The following is a 17,870-nucleotide window of genomic DNA, read 5'->3' on the forward strand; positions in this document are numbered from 1 at the left end:
CCATGGTGACAAGGGCATTGAACTCAGATCCAAGTCCTCCTAAGATGTACAGAATCAGATCCTCATCAGAAATCAGTGATCCTATGAACACAAGTTCGTTGGCTGTGGATTTCATCTTCTTGAAGAAATATGTGCAGAAAGAACTCCCTTTTGTTGTGGTTTACAATGATCGACGAAGTTCAAAAAGACGAGCACGCAAAGAAGACGAGAAAAGTCTGAACTAGATCGGACCAAAGCTCGACCGTTGTAGAGTAGGAAACAACTTATCCAAGAATCATCTCTGATAAGGATGAGCGAATCCACGCTAAGATCAACTGGTCTTGCTGGCACCAGTGATCATAGGCTGGATTGGTTTGTGACAGGCCATCAATTATCACGGTAGAGGTCGGAGGAGGTGAAGCAATATATTTTTGAAGGCGATGGCCATGGAGGAGAGGCAAGATCTATGATTTCCACGTCAAGAAATTGGATCGATTCAGTTTAGTGGAGAGGTAGATTGAGTAGCACAATCGATTCATTGTGAGAAGAAGAAGATACGAGAATTTGAGAATTAGGGGAGAGAACATTTGTAATTGGAGGATCGGAGGTGGTAGACATGGTGCTCTGATACTATGAAACTGTTTAAGTTTAGAGAAGAAGAAATAAGATTGAATCTTGAAATGAACTCATTCTATTGATCAACCTGTTTTACAATTACATTCAGCTATATATAGAGAGGATAGCTACTGGAATATAGAGATTTATTTAAGAATATGGCTAAATTGCTACCAGTAACACTTCGACCTAAGTACTTATAGGGTTAAATTTTTAGTATTTGATGTTCAAATAGTAAATCTAAACCGTTAAAAATTCAATCTATATTAAAATTTGCTTGGAGACCAAATTTTATATTTTTTTTATTTTTTTTTTACTATTTATTAAGCTGGTTTGAAAACCGCTGTTTTTCAATACTGCAAAAAATTAATAAAAATAACGGTTTTCAAACCAGCTTAATAAATAGTAAAATTTAGTCTCCAAGCACATTTTAATATAGATTAAACATCTAACGATTTGGATTTGTTGTTTGAACATCAAATACTAAAATTTGACCCCGTAAGCAGTTAGGTCGAAGTGATACCGGTAGCAATTTAGCCATACTCTCTATTTAATTACAATCATATCTTGCTAAATGTATTTGCTGTAACAGAAAGTCCGTAACTAACTAACTAACAATCTCACTAATCAGCCTTGACTGGACACCTCCAGTGGTAGTCTATCACGAGGACTTATTTAGCGAAATAGCAAGTATATGAATCTGAATATGTTCATTTTTTCTAATTCGAGAAATCGCCTGATGGGAATTCCAATTTCTTTCGTCAACTAAATTTTGAATATATTTATGTAGAGTTGTTATATATTATGATAAAACTCAGTTATAGGAAAGCATCTCGTTAAATAATTAATTATTGAGCTTTGTAGATAATCATGTTTTATATTTTATTTGTTTTTGTTCACGATGTAAATTGACTGGGCCATCCGTTGAATGCATGCGCGGGTGTCATTTTATCATTTTATGTTGTGGAATGGTATTATCTTTTCAAGTTTACAGAGCCGGATGCAGAATTTATGTAAGGAAGGAACAAGAATCGGATTAAAATAGTTTATTGTGTTCAAATTTATTAACTAATCAGCACTTCATAAAAAAACAATCAACATAATAAGAAACAATAAAAAAAAATATCATTTTACATGCTAAAAAAAATAAAGTTGGTTCGGATTCGTTAATTTCTACAAAAATTCTATAAAACAACAAAGTTTCTCATTAACAGTACTTTTGGTCTGATATGGTGGATTTTTCAATTCTAGAGGGCAAAACAATTTCTAGAAAAGGGCAAAGTGATACCGGATCTATATTTTTTCACTAAATTTAAAAATCCCGAGAGGCGGCTGCTCTCCGGACTGTGTGTGGGTCTGCCCCAGCAAATTTGTATTGATTTCAAACATAATAGAAAAAAAGTTATAATATGATTCACACTTAACAAATGCCAACCAAATAAAAATTCGAACTTATACAAAATCTATACTTATTATAAAAAATTATAGGGGAATATGATTCACGATTAATCTGTTATGACAAATGTGAATCTTATCATAGATTTGGATCAATATAGGATTCGGTTTTCTTATCATTTTGGATATCAAAATTCGCACATGCACTTCCACATTCCATCATGTTAAATAATAGGCAGCACGAGGCGGACAATACAGATATTTTTTTAGAAAAAATAAAATAAAAAAGAAGAAGCCGACTGATCGTTTTGTAACCTCCGTGAAACAGAGATCTCTTACACGGTTACACCCACATTCACAACCTAGCATAGTGACAAGATTTGCAAATTACATCCAAACTATATCTTAATAATTCGTTTTTGGAGTAATACCGAACCGAAGAGCGAATTATTCGGTTGACCGAATTTTAACCGAATTAAATCCGAATAATTAGCGAATTTTACGAATTATTCGCGAACTTTTCCCATAATAATTTTTTTTTTTTGGTTTTTTTTTCTCTTGCATGACTAAGATTTATGATCCTGATAATTTCAAATCATTCCCGAATTATATCCGAATTATATCCAAATTATTCAAAATGACGAATTTTTGACCTCGCCAAACCGAACCGAATAATTCATTTGTCACTGTGTACTGAGATATACAACTATATATAGATTTCTTCATTTTCTGCATCGTGGTTGTACTTTTAAAAAGAATATTAATAGCTTAAATACAAGCTCCAATCAAAATATAATATGTAGTTTCTCAAAAAATTTCCAGAATAATTTTTTTTTAGTTTTTTTTTCTTCCTTGCATGACTGAGATTTATGATCCTAATAATTTCAAATCATTTCTGAATTATATTCAAATTATTTCCGAACCACAAATTTTTGACCTCGTCTAACCAAACCCGAATAATTCATTTGTCACTGTGTACCGAGATATACAAGTATAGATAGATTTCTTCATTTTCTGCATCGTGGTTGTACTTTCCAAAAGAATATCAATAGCTAGCTCAAAATACAAGCTCCAATCAAAATATAATATGTAGTTTATATCAGTTTTATATGCTGGCATAGTAAATTGTAATATGTAGTTTATTTGTTTCTGTTCAATACACCTTTTACTTGGTTTTAATACAAGTTCCTATCAAAATACAATATATAGTTTATTTTTTATTTTATTTTTAGAACCAAAAGAAGGTACCTACGCAGAAAAAAAACCAACATCGAAATAAGGAATCCAAACTCTATGACCTACGTACAAATAAAAATGTCCTTTACAAATATTTCACCGGTACTCTTTAATCTGTCCCCGTAATTTTTTTTAGTGCACTTTGTTTCCAATTATTTAAGGCCCTAGTGCACTAATTAATATTTAGGAAACCAAACATTAATTATGGCTAAAATATAACAGAATTACCAAAGCTTTTGCTAATTCAATCCACTTCAATTAATTATAGTCCAATATTTAAAAAAAAAAAAAAAAAATAAGATGTTTAACCAACAAAGTCATGCAACAGATGTCCACCAAATTGTCTCAGTTGTTGATGTTGTTGTTGATGTTGTTGTTGCTGTTGCTGGATGCCATCGTGCCTTAGACCAAGCGTTAAGGACACCGAACTCCCGAATCCACCAATATCCATTTCACTGCCTGAATACCCTCCAAAACTAATTAAGTTCCCTCCCATGGCCTCATCTTGCACCCTTGATCTCTTGTCAACATGCCACATCGTATCATGCAAAGTGCAATCTGATGATGGGTTGACATGCTGACGCTCTTCCAATCCTTGGTTGCTGAATTGTCGGGTCCTGCTTGGTACGCTTGTTCTTGAGTCTGGCAAGTTGGTGGAGGCTGAAATATCAGATCCCGGCCCATTCTTTCCTTTTGTTTCGAGCATATGTATTTCTTCAACCATGGGTTTCCAAAGCCTAACACGGGCATTGATGAACCAATTTGAGACCTATGGGAAAAGCAAATCGAAAAAACAGTTATCTTCACGGGATCTAAATTCATGATGACTTGCATGCTCACTGCAATTAACTAGAATAAAGCTCAAATCAGCTTGTCCATCTACTAATCTAAATCAAGTATTTCAAATTACTCTGCAGAGAGATACTTGTATATCCCTATTCAACCATGTCATGGCTTAATTACATGTTCTACAGTCATCTGGCCAGAAATTACCTTATCCTCCAAACAATTTGATCCTATATAAAAAACCTTGTTATGCAACCACAGAAATAAAACTAATCTCAAAAAGAATGTTGGAGTGGCAATTTCGATTTGATTCATGTTCTTTTAATGAACCAATACACTTCGAAAACATTATGTAATTTCCTGAAGCAAGTTAACCTCCAATATTTGGCCTTTAAGGAATGGTGACATTTCATCAGACAAATATAACTCACTTCTCTAACAAAAAGGTAATACAAACAGCCCCATATATGTCTGTGTCTGTGTGTGCATGTAAAAAAGAAAGAAACAGATGTATAACCTGGTTGCGGGTGAGACCAGTCTGATTAGCAAGCATGTGCTTATCAGTGTCAGTCGGATACCTTCAATAAATTAGAGTACACAAAATTACTATTCATTTACCCACATATATATTTACATGCATATATTCATTCATCAGCAGATTGGCCCATGTAAAATGACCACCTATTGTACTAGTTTGTACTTATCTGACACCAAATATTGCTGGCATACTTAAATCGTACTGATTGATTTGAAATGAAATTTATGCTCCATAAATTTGTTGTATACGGAAATTGAGATGATTGCAGCATTACTGCCTTTAATTTTAAAAATTAATAGTCAGATAATAATACTAGCTTCCCAATGAAAATAATAAATATACAAACTATTAGTTTTGTCGTGAATAGGGCCCTCAAAATATGGTAATTACCAAAGGAAGATAGTTAATAAGTTGGTAAATATCATCTTCATGCCGTGGCAAATAATAGAGCTACAAATTTCATTTTTACTAACAATAAAATGAGAAAATGACCCAGTATGCAAATGAAAATTACAAAACTCCTTTTAGCTTTAATTTAGAGCAGAAGACTTACGGATGAAGAAAATGGTCAAAAAGCCACGCTCTAAGCACCGACACAGCTCGCTCAGGTAGTCCCCTCTGTGGCCTCCACACTGGGTGGTTATGATCCATGTAAGGCAACCTCGAATGACCCAGCAATGCACCTCTGCTAGAACTTGGCGATGATGTCGACTCCTCTCCAAGAAGTTGACTAATCTCCTGGAGCTGGCATGAAATGACGTTTTTCAGCCGACGAAAATTCTTTGAGATGGATTTGAGGGCTAGTGTGGTGAAAGGTGTGGCAGCGCTTAGACCAGGGACTGATTCAAAGGAGGATACCACCATTTGCATCTGTTGGTGATATTGCTTGTACCTTCTGCAAACCTGTGTTGATTTGAAGCTATGTCATTTTTGCATTCAGTAAAATTAAAAATAATAAACAATGATTTTGTAGAAGATGAAGTTTGCCACTGTTCATGAAATTAATTTATAAAAGGAAATAGAGCTCAGTTAAAATGGATACAGAAGGATCTCAAATGAGTATAAACTTCATCGAATAGATGTGTGTGATTCGTGATAATAATGATCAACCAAACGAACATTGAAAATCTTTATACATCTTTAAATGCCCCTCAACTCCACTTCCCAAAAAGAATTGATCTCATACTATATTTCATTTCGACTACCACTACAATTTGCATAAATTTATATTCTCAGGCCAATTCATCAAGTATTTACCTCTTGCAAGTCTGTTTGAATTCGCATTCTCATTTATGTTGCTATTAATATTTGCTGCACAGCTATCTGACTGGATAAAAAATTACATCAATTAACTATTTTTTTTCAAATTTTTTTCTCAGCTAGGTTTAAGTCACCAGTCATTACCTGCAGTGTACAATTCTAAAGAACCTAATAAATGTTACCTTCTCAATATATCCCATTCAATATTGGAAGACATTAAGACAGGACATATATATTGGAGACGCAATTGATCAAATCAAGTTTGTTTGATGATAACGCAAGTAAAAACTTGAATTGGAGAGGTACGCAAATTAACAACAGAGTATTTAGGCAATATAGTATGTATATAAAAGTAGATATTCCTCACAAAAAAAATGATAGCACCATATATAAGATATTAGATTTTATACACAGGTACATTTGTGAGCACATAAGTTTTATGTGTGCTTGTTTCACAGCCCCACTGATCTCAATTTGGGTCACGCCCAGATCAGTGTCGCAATATTGAAAAAAAATTTAAGTGATGAAGAAAGTTATTGCCATATTATGGTGATGAGACCTGGAAACATGAGCTCTTAGAATGCTGCAACCTGAGCTACAACGTAACATTTGAAAAATAAACCACTGTTTTCTAATATCTTCTCAATCGGAAACATTAAAATTCATTTTGTGGACAATAAATTTAGTAACAACTATAAAGGACTTAGGTAATAAGTTAGGACTACTGACAGTTATTTATTATTTAGAATCATTCATGAGTTTTTTAAGTTTCATATACAACACTACAGGCAGTGATTTATAAGATTGATCTTCTTATTCTTACTCGTTGCTGTCTAAACATACATCAATAAGTTGAGGCTAAATTTTGGTAGCTTTTAAAGAGGTATGCAGAGAGCATTATCTCTAGGTTTTGCTGCATGTACAAAATAATACATTCTTATCTTTTGTACAGCACACGTGAGATTCCTAAATAGTCAATCGTTGGTAAAAAAATATGTGCACGGTACTCAAATGATACTATATGACTGTTGAACTTCTGATATTGTTTGCTTATAAATGATGCAAAATGTTGATTAGCTTCTTATTGAGAGATGAGACATCATAGCAACCCCCCCCCTATAAATATTACGAAGATACAAATAAAGTTACTATTTTTTGGATGGAATATGGTTATAGTGACAACAAACTTCTTTGATAACCATGGCAACCATTCAAGTCATTAAATTTTCTAATCATAACTGTTCCACAAGTCAGTATCGTTCAGACAGATGTTGGAGTCATCATACACTGCCCAGGTTATTAAAGAAGGAATTGACCATGTAGGTATTGAAGAAGGAATCCCAGGCAAGGAAGTGGAATTTTTTTTTTTTTTCTGGTTTATATTTTTTGTAGAGGAGAAGGCTATGAAAATCATTTTCCAGTTGAGGGTCCAGAATACAGTCAGCTACTCAGCTGCACAAAGTCTGGAAGTGTCGGAGAATATATTTGTTTAAAGTGATTATATTTGAAGTATGGCTCTCTCGTGACTTTAAATGATCCAAAATTATGAACACCATTCAGCTCACAACTCACTCATGTATCTTATGCAGCACTCCTCACTATTGAAGAATTTAACTTGTTCTCATTATTTTTATGATATCAATTATTTTCAAAGGCAAGCAACTTAACCACTACATAACTTTGACAAATAATGTTGAAATTAATTAATTAATTTAATACAATTAAGCGGTCTTTTTTTCAATTACTTGAATAAATTAAAATTAGCCACTACATACTTCATGATATGATTTTGTCTGTACAGACTGCTTATTACTTAATTGCTTGAAAAATAAAGCTGGTATTTTTCTATGAATTTATTTGATAATTTAATAAAATTAAGCAGGCTTACTAAATCAGATAGATTTTAATTTCATGACTCCTACATATTCATGTTATAAATTAATTGAATCAGTACATCCATGTTAGAATTTAAAAAATATAATAATAAATCACACCTTTGGCCACCTTTGGCATTGTTGAGAGAAAATGGAACCATAATATTAAACTTACCATGCAGCTTTCTCGTTTATGTGGAGAAACAAAGAAGATTTATTTATCCCACCTCAATTGTTTTGTTCAAGATTTAAGCCGAGTTGAGCTCATTAATTGGATATATTGCGCTCCTATATATAGTAATCTAAGGTCCTACAGTTTTCGTATTAATTATACATTAAGCCAAAGGGAGGCCCCTCCCAAGTCCCAACTATCAAGTTGTTGATACTGAGAGTGAATTAAAAAATCATTGCTAGATACCTAGTAAATACTGGACAATCTGTCTGATATTTTTCAAATGAAATGGCTCAATCTGAGAAAGATATATTAGAATCGATTGAGCAATTTCGAAACATAAAAGAGAAAAAAAGAATTGTCTTTTTGGCTCCTGAATTTCCATTATCGTTATAATCGAAATTATGAATATTACATGACAATGTGAGGAGACATACAAGAACCTAACAGAATCAAGGAACTGATGCAATGGTGAGTTCCACTATACTAATTAAGGATAAATATGGATGCATTTATTTTACAAAAGTAGAGGATTTTATTTTCTATTGACACACAAAAATTACAAAGCCAAGAGAACTAATTAAGCAAACAAATTTCTATTGACCACAGTGCTAATTATGTATTGAAATGGAGATGAATTATTTAATTTACTTCACAACAAACAAAACAAAACAAAAAAAGATGACGACTTGCAATGCGAATGTATTAAAACGAAGATGACTTATTTACTTCACGAAAAGAAAAAACAAAAAAACAAAAAAGATAATGACTTATTCAACATTTTAACAAAATAACTCTTTAGCCACATGAAAATGAATACTGCCATGAAACCGGAAAACAATTGCAACCACTTGTGCAAAAGTTTGCAAGCTTAATGTGGTCTGTATGAGCTTATGTAGTGACATTAAGTACACCATAGAATTTAATTTCACACTTAATAAAAACATTAGAGCCTTTCTTGCATTAAAAATATTAAAGTCTCTGTAAGATATATGTGATTACCACCAAACAACATAAGACATAAATACATAAAATTAAAAGCCATAGCATATCCAAGCAAGTTGCCAACAAAAAATACTAACCTCATCTTGCATGTATAACAGCTTCGCTTTCTTCTGCTGGAACTCAGGCCTGTGCGCGTTGACCCCACTTTGGTCGAAACCACGACTCAGTTCAGTTGAACTACTGAGAGAAGAAGACGACACCCCTTCTCCTTTGTTACCCTCATTTGACCCACCAAACACACAGTCACCCAATTCGTCACACACTCCTCTTCCTCCTTTCACAGCCCCACAGAGTTCTTCAAGCAGCAGCTGTGCAGGTTTAAGAAACCGAGAACCCTTCAAAATAGCCGCATAGCCGGTAAACGGGCCAAGCGGTCCTGGCCCGGGACCTACAGTACAGTAGCTACTATTAGGTGCCAGGGTTAGAGATGGAACCTGGCTTTGGTTTGGTAAAAGAAGCATCTGTGCCAGCTCATGGCCATGGTAGAGCTGGGAAGAGGAATTGTAAGGTAACAATTCTGGATTTGATTGGAAATTGGATGTTGGATCGGTTTTACATAGAGCGGTATGGAGATCGCCCGACCCAGAAGGGAAGCCAAACATAGGCGGAGGCGGCTGATGCGGGTCTAAGTCAAAACGGAGCTTATCGCGACGAGTCTGTTGTGCCACGTGGCAGTCTGTGCCGAAGGTAGAATTCATCAGGTATGATATGGAGAGTGAAGAAGGAGAAGGAGAAGGAGCATGTATGTCAGCTGGTGTGTTTTCTTTTGTGTTCAGTTTTCAGATATATGTACGAGATTATTAGTGGAGAGGAAGGAGGAGGGAAGAGAGGAAACAAAGAGAGAGAGGTTGGAGACTGGAGAGACAGAGAATCGATCGATATAAAATCACCAAAAAGAAAAGCTGGAAACCTTTTACTTTTACTGTCAAGCCTAGTTACTTCATGCCAGTTGCCACACACAACACACAACCGTGACAACCCCACCACTTGAAAAAATAATGCGCAGCAAATTAACGCTTACTCCAGGTTTACCACTTTTGAGTTACTCCTGATAAAGCTGACTTGTCGGACCCATGACTGAAACAAAAGAAATGGCTTCATATGCTTTACGATTTATTTAATTTTTTTTAAGTGGAATGGTGGTCGACTGGTCGTTTTGTGCAACCGCTTGGGACATAATTTAAAGCAGTGGGGTTGGGAAGACTCAGCACCACACGCCCAATGTCTCTTTCAGGTCTTAAGCTCTCCTCCATAATTCCTTCAATAGAATTCTCATTTGTAGTGTTAATTTGATCCACTGCACTACTAAACAAAATTTATGAAGTATCAGTTATCAATATATGCATCTGATCTCTTTATTCTAATTTTTAATTTAAGATTTGATTAATAAAATTTAGGTACTATTAGTTTTTTTTTTTTTTGAAAACTTAGTAGTAGCTATCAAGATTCGTGAGGAAGAATCAAACTCTCCACCTTTAAGTATAACAACTCTAAAATATTTTTCTAGCCAATTGTGTTACCTCCCCTTTTCTCCAGTACTATTAGTACAATTAATCAGATAGCAGCCAATGAGCCAATGGTGAAAAATGCGGAAGAATTCGGTGAATGCAATGATATGTTATGGGCTTTCATGCTAGCGCTTTTCACAATAATTCTTGTCGTGATTTCTAAATGGTCCTTTTTATAATCATTAGTATTGCATGCTTATCTTATCTTAGTTACATTTAAGGGCATGTTCAGATTTTACTGTTTACGTGGGAAAAAAAAAATTTCACTCAGGACCTGTTCGGCCGACAAATGGAAATGAGCACGGGCACGGAAATTGAACTGAAAAACACTGTTCCTGTGGAAAAAAAAAAATTCAATTGAACTGAATTTTTTTTTTCCCACGTGAACAGTGATTCGGCCGAACAAGCCCTCAGATTGGATTTTTTTTCCCACGTGAACAGTAAAATTTAGTTCAAAAATTTTGCAATTCCATTCTTATTCCTATTCTCGTCCGTCTGCCGAACACGCCCTAAAAGAGTGTCTGCATGGACAAATATTAATCTTGATATTCTGATATACTTTTAGGCTTTTCATGTTTTTTTTACTAAATATACATCCTACGCATCATTATATATATATATATATATTGAATATTAAAATATCATACATTATATGAGAGTAGCAATATTATCTGTTATCAATTAAGGAAAACTATCAAGGACAATGTTATCGGAATCATTAGTTCTCGAGTTTATAACTGCATACTTAGTATTGACAAAAACTTTTATTAATGACGGAATTAATGAGAATTGCAATACTTACATTCAATATACATTTAACACGCAAGATTTAAATTATGACATTTCTTATGGTCTAATTTGTTGTGTTTACATTAATTGTGAGTTTGGTACAGTGACATGAGTTCTCATCCCTCTTCTGAATAAATGCACGATTCTCGACGATAGCATCATGCCAACTATTGGAATATTGACTTTAATATAAAAAATGTTGTGTGTATATATATATATCTAATTTTAATTTGGGATCGACTAACAGTCCCCCTACTTCAGTCCCCTGTCTGTCCCCCGCACTAAAAGACAAAAAAAATAGTTAAAACGTGTTAACTACCACCAAAGAGCAAGATTAATGCTATCTTATTAATAGTCAAAACGTATAGTATTCATACCTACGAATTTATAGTATTCATACTTATTATCATAACTATTTGTCATATGTAAACACAAGCTGGAGGGGACCAGTAACAACCAGGGGGACCGCTGACGTCTTGTGACAGCCTGGATTGGGGACCGCAATCGTCTGAAAGCGACATTTGCCAAGATTGGGGACCACTACAGCGAAACTATATATCATTCATATCTAAATATAGAAGTATTCATATCTAAACAAATGAAGTATTCATACATGTTTGAAATAATTTATACAATTCAAAATTCAAAGTCAGATTCATCTCTCACCCCCACCTCTTCCAAGAAGTATTCATACTGACGATTACGAAGTATTCATACATGTTCAAAATAATTTATACAATTCAAAATTCATTATCAAATTCATCCCTCACCCACATCTTCCAAGAAGTATTTATATCTAACATGAAGTATGCATATATAACAAATGAAATATTCATATTTAACTAATGAAGTACTCAATATATAACAAATGAAATATTCATATATATAACTATTCATATCTAACTAATAAAGTATTTACACATGACACTAACAATATTCACATCTGACACTAATAATATTCACACTTGCCCAGATTGGGACCAAGAAATATTCTCAACATACTAGTATGCATATCTAAAATAATGAAGTATTCATATCTAACTAAAGAATTATTCATACTGACGATTACGAAGTATTCATACATGTTCGAAATAATTTATACAATTCAAAATTCAAAGTCAGATTCATCTCTCTCATCCCACCTCTTCCAAGAAGTATTCATATGTAACATGAAGTACGCATATCTAACAACTGAAGTATTCATATCTAACTAATGAAGTATTCATATGTTGCATTGTGACAACCTTCGCTGGGCTAGCATGGACCCTCTCCAATGGTGCACCACGCTCTCCCCGCCGAATCTTGACGGTGCACCATGCTCTCCTCGTCAGATCTCGACGGTGCACCACGCTCTCCTCGCCGGATCTCGACGGTGCACCACGCTCTCCTCGCCACGTGAGAAGATTGAAGATTGAAGAGGGTAGATTTTGACCACGTGAGGGAACAAAAAAGGAAAGTTGTTAGGGGGACAGATAGGGGACAGATTCAAGGGGGACAACATCTTTACTCTTTTAATTTATATACATGTTAGAGTATTGATTCCATTCATTTTGCCGATTGCGGTACAAGTCAAGCGACGTTCCTAAGATTTCTACATCAAAACTAAGAAGTTCAGATTTTTAGGCAACGTTAGAAATGTGTCATCCACTTTAGAATATTTTAGATCATAATTAACAGTTAATTAATAAAATTATAATATGAATTAAGTCTTATTATGATGCATTAAAATATGAGTCTGAAATATATGTTCCCTCTATGATCTGATCATATAAGATCTATACAAATGAATAGGTGCAAACGAACTTGTGTATTAGTCTATATATAATTATATATACATATGTTAGTATTTAATTTTTTGGCTGTTTAGTTCATTATCCGAAATTTAATAGAAAAAGAAAAAGAGATAGAAATATAGAAGAACAGTGTTTTCAATTTTATTGGACTAGACTGAAAATCTGATCTGTCTGAATTCGCACCACTTTGGAAACCTAGAATGAAAAGTATAAAAACAAGAGGGGACTGTCAGTTGGCACCAGCACTCCGACTTGCAGTCGTTTGTCAACCTATTTGTGTGGCTACCGATAGAGACGTGATTGCGGTTACTGTTGCATGGATCCAACATATCAAGTGAAAAAGGTTACTGCTAGAGCTTAAAGTTTCTGCAGCGCGTCTAGTAGTAGACTTTATATTTATCTTGGAATTAATTTTATACATATATTCTGATTTTCGGATAGTGAACAAATAATGAATTGAATCGAATTGTTGCACATAGAATATATCTGAAATCTATGTAATAAACTTAAGGTGTCAATCAAAATTGTTTTAGAAATTAATTCCAAGAATATAATGAAGTCTTAGTATTTTCTATAAACTTTTATGTGCGAAAAATTAAGGCGTCAATAAAAAATATATAAACTCAAGGTGTCAATATTTTCTATAAACTTCAGGTACTAATAGATTGCTACCCATTAGCACTAATAGTACCTGATTAATTTTTCAACAACTAATAGTACTACTGTACTAGTAGTACTAAACTTCAGGCACTAATAAATTGCTATCTATTAGTACTAATAGTACCTGATTAATTTTTGAACAACTAATAGTACTAATAGCACTTGAAATTTTTCTAGTAGTAGACTTTATTTATTTTGGAATTAATTTTATACATAGATTTTGATTTTCGGATAGTGAACAAATCATGAATTGAATCGAATTGTTGCAAATATAATCTATCCGAAATCTACATAATAAACTTAAGGTGTCAATCAAAATTGTTTTAGAAATTAATTCCAAGAATATAATGAAGTCTTAGTATTTTCTATAAACTTTTATTTGCGAAAAATTAAGGCGTCAATCAAAAATATATAAACTTGAGGTGTCAATATTTTCTATAAACTTCAGGTACCAATAGATTGCTATCTATTAGTACTAATAGTACCTGATTAATTTTTCAACAACTAATAGTACTAATAGTGCCTGAAATTTTTCATAGATTTTCTATAAACTTTTATGTGTGAAAAATTTCGCACATAAAAGTTTTAGAGCAACAAACTACACCTTTGCATTATATTTTTATTCCATCCAAGTTTCATAATTTTATACTGACGACCAATCAAGTGCACGGCCCAAAAGAAATGAGTGAGTTTCTCTTATTTTCATAATTTCATGTAGAAAACCATCAATATATAAACAGTAGCACAATCATTTTAGAGGAATTGCACCACTGCCTGTCTACCAGAATTAATTGCAAAATTTGAACATTGCACCAGCACAGCATGCAGGACAAATATACGGCCACGAACTGCATAAAAAATTACTGTGGGAGAGAAATGAGAATGCAACAAAGGGGGTAAAAAACAGGGGCCAGCGAACAAAACGCAGAGAATAAAGCTTTATCCGGAAAAGAGAAAGTTGTTTAAAAGCAGGGAAAAAAAAAAGGCAGAAAAGATTGCGATTATCTTTCTTCGCAGTAAAAAGATCTTTATAAAATTAAAGATATTATTCTCTTATTGTGTTTCTTTCTCCCCAACTCTTATTGGGAGGCGAATTTTCACTGTGGATCAAGTGATATTTTACTGTTCCAAACTTTCTATGATTAACTTATTTTTTAGGAAAATATAAAATCAATTTGAGGAAACAGATTGATTGGTTATTTATTTTCAAAAATAACAACGGTTAAACTATAAGTTTCCTGGTTATGTAAACCAGTTCTCATGGTTCCATAAATAACTTTCTTATTTATATAACTTGTTGGCCAGCTTTTAGTAGGGGTGTAAATGGATATGGATAATCCGCTCCGTATTGAGATATTATTCGAATCAGGATTCGAAATTGCTTCTAACAGGCTCGAACTTTATTGCTCCGGATAGAAGTTGTTATATAATTATCCCATATTTATTTTAGTTTTGGTTGTGGGATAAATGATAATACGATCCGGTTTCCAATTCAATCACTTTTTCACTAGTGACGGTGATTTTCTTTCATTTTTACCTTCATTTATCTACTATCCATTATTTTTCATTCAAGACTTTAGCCCGTGAATATAATATATTTTTAGTTTTTGTTAAATTAATTTTAGTCATTATTTTTCAAATCAACAAGAAGTTACTCTTTTGTATTTTAAAGTGTATAACTCAATTATCCGATAATTATTTGTTTCGTATCCATATTCGAATATGTATTCATAGATTATTTGCTCCGTATGCGTATCCGTGTAAGACGGATTTGGTTTTAAATTTTGATATCCATTTACTATCTGTATTTGTATCCGCTTATTGAAAGGCGGATACGGATATGATATTAGCATTATCCGCTCCGTTTACACCCCTAGCTATTAGCCACCAACTTTTTTTTAAAAAAAAAAAAGCTAAAGTTTCGATTCAATGTAGAGTGGATCAAATGGATGTTTCGGTCATCCTTAATCAAAGCAGCACATGGTTTGAAACACAAAAAATAGAGGCATGAGGGACTGAAAATTTGATTTGATCCCTCCTGTTTCCTTGGTCGAATTTTTGGTTCGGATGAAACCTGAATAAGGGGCTAGACCGAGTATTTGGTTCGGTCAAGGAAGGGTGCACAAATCATGTGTAATCAGTGGTTTGGCAATGTAGATGGAGCGAGACTCAACCAAACTTTCAGTCACCACAGACCTGGACAAAAACTTTGAATTTTTTTTATAAACCATAATTAAAAAAAAGAAAAAATTTTATGAAACCAACATGATAATTTTTTTTTTATTTTGGGGATTGAAATGACAATTCGGTCCGAGGTATTTTCACAATTTTTTAACGTATTTTTTTTTCGAAATCTGTGAAAATAGCTGGGACTGAAATGACAATTCGGTTTAAAAAAAAAATGACCAAAATAACATCTCGATTCTTATATTTTTTTAATCAAATTGGTTTGATAAAATCTATTTTTTATTCATGGTTTCTAAAAAAATCCCAAAACTTTAGTTCGATTCTTATTATTTCTTGAAAAAAAAAATAAGAAGCAATTAGTTTCATTAAAATCGAATTTTTATTTTCTAAAAATAAAAAAATGTCCAATAAGCGCCGTGAAAGCTCATTCGTTTGATCACCCCCACGTTGCACGAGGAATCGTACGACCTACTATGTAGGGATAATTATAAATCCGAGGCTAATCGAAATCCGTTAATGTAGCTGTTGGTAAGATTATAATAACCAGGTTGTTAGACAATATATATTAGATTTCCTTTGCTTTTTTTATTGGAGTAGCTGTACGGACAATAACACCAAAAGCACATCTGAATATTTTTCACCTTCTCTCCATTTAAGTACAGTTCGGCGTTAAAAAAGTTGTTAAGACAAAGACAATGGGGTTCAAGTGTTCAACACAAACATAACCGTTTTATTTTTTTATAATTTTTTCCTTCGTCCAAGGTAGGGCCGCAAACGAATCGAACAAAATCAAACTTACCCCAGTTTGAGTTTGATTTGAATTAATTTCGAACTAAGTTTGCTTTGAATTAATTTCAAATCGAATTTTTTACGAACTCAATTTCGAATTTTTTACAAACTTTTTTACGACAAAAATGAGTGATCGTAGTCGCCGAAAGCGAGAGATGAAAGTCGTCTAGGGCTTTAGAACTGAGAGTGGGGGTTACGACTTACGAGTTATGACTTATGACTACGGCTTTATGTTTTAACCTTTAAGTCATCGACGAACACAAGTCATAAGCGGAAATTAATGGTTCACGTTACTTTGAGATTCGAACGAATCAGATCCAGTTTGAATTTGGTTTGAATTGATTTCAGACTATTTTGAATTGTATCAAACTCGAATTGAATCCAATCACGAACTACAAATTTTTTGTGCAATCCTACTCCAAGGCCTTTTTTTTTAGTTTATGTTGACCATTTCGTTTTTCTTCTATTTTTTAGGAAATAAGTCTTACTGTCCTTGTGTCCTTCGTATTTTAAGAAATCTATCTGTGTTTATTATTTTTTCTTTTCTGCAGAATTCTAAAATTTCATCATTTATTCCTTAATTTTTAACAGTCATTGTGTATCCCTATTTAATATTAAAAAAAAAAGAAATATTCTGGTACCCCGAGCCACCAAATCCGAGCCTGTCCCCAAACTGGTTTAACTGGGTTTAACCGTCCGCTAATAACAGTAATTTATTAATTTACCATTAATTAACGCATCGCTATTTTAACGCATCGATATTTTAATTTGATTGTTTTAAACGTTAGCTTTGCATGCTTTTGTACTGTGTTTTAATTTCGTGGATAGTTTGTTAGGAGCAGTTGTAATCACCAATCCCCGAGCTAGTCTCCCAGCTTGTTAACGGTCATCTAATCATTTGCTAACTACTTAAGTACTTTAACTAGATAAACTAGTTTAAGTACTTTAAAGTACTTTAAAGTACTTTAAAGTACAAGTTATAATGATTAGCTCGGATATTGGTTTTAATTTTAATGATAAGCACAAATTTTAATGATGGAAATTCATTGCTTTTGATATTTAATAACTAAAAAAAGAGTCTCCATTTTGAAGCTCCATTTTGTTTCTGTTTTGCTTCGTTTCTTCTCTCTCTATTTTTTTCCTCTTCGCGCTTTCCATCGTTGATCGATGTTTCGAACCTTACACCATAGTAAGTTTGAGCATTTTTTACTGAATACTTTTATTCCTCACTTTTGTTTGTTAATTGATGTTTAAATTATGAAGTGAATAGATTTATATGGTTTG

At 33.3% G+C, this 17,870-nt stretch overlaps 1 protein-coding gene across 2 annotated transcripts; it reads right to left on the minus strand.

Moving 5' to 3' along the window:
- Nucleotides 1–3,265: 3,265 nt before the first annotated feature.
- LOC144543976 (BEL1-like homeodomain protein 9) lies at nt 3,266–9,798 on the minus strand. Of its 2 annotated transcripts, XM_078292420.1 has the most exons (4): nt 8,938–9,795; nt 5,103–5,452; nt 4,529–4,589; nt 3,266–3,994 (listed from the first exon to the last, which is right to left on the minus strand). In XM_078292420.1, the coding sequence occupies exons 1-4, from the start codon at nt 9,556–9,558 to the stop codon at nt 3,530–3,532; spliced, it is 1,497 nt and encodes a 498-aa protein (XP_078148546.1). In that variant the 5' UTR covers nt 9,559–9,795; the 3' UTR covers nt 3,266–3,529. The 2 variants fall into 2 exon arrangements, with proteins under 2 accessions (XP_078148546.1, XP_078148547.1); XM_078292421.1 differs by lacking the exon at nt 4,529–4,589 and having other exon boundaries at nt 8,938–9,798.
- Nucleotides 9,799–17,870: the final 8,072 nt, after the last annotated feature.

Source organism: Carex rostrata, chromosome 25 (genome assembly GCF_964058835.1).
Source record: "Carex rostrata chromosome 25, lpCarRost1.2, whole genome shotgun sequence".
In the NCBI taxonomy this organism is placed as follows: Eukaryota; Viridiplantae; Streptophyta; class Magnoliopsida; order Poales; family Cyperaceae; genus Carex; species Carex rostrata.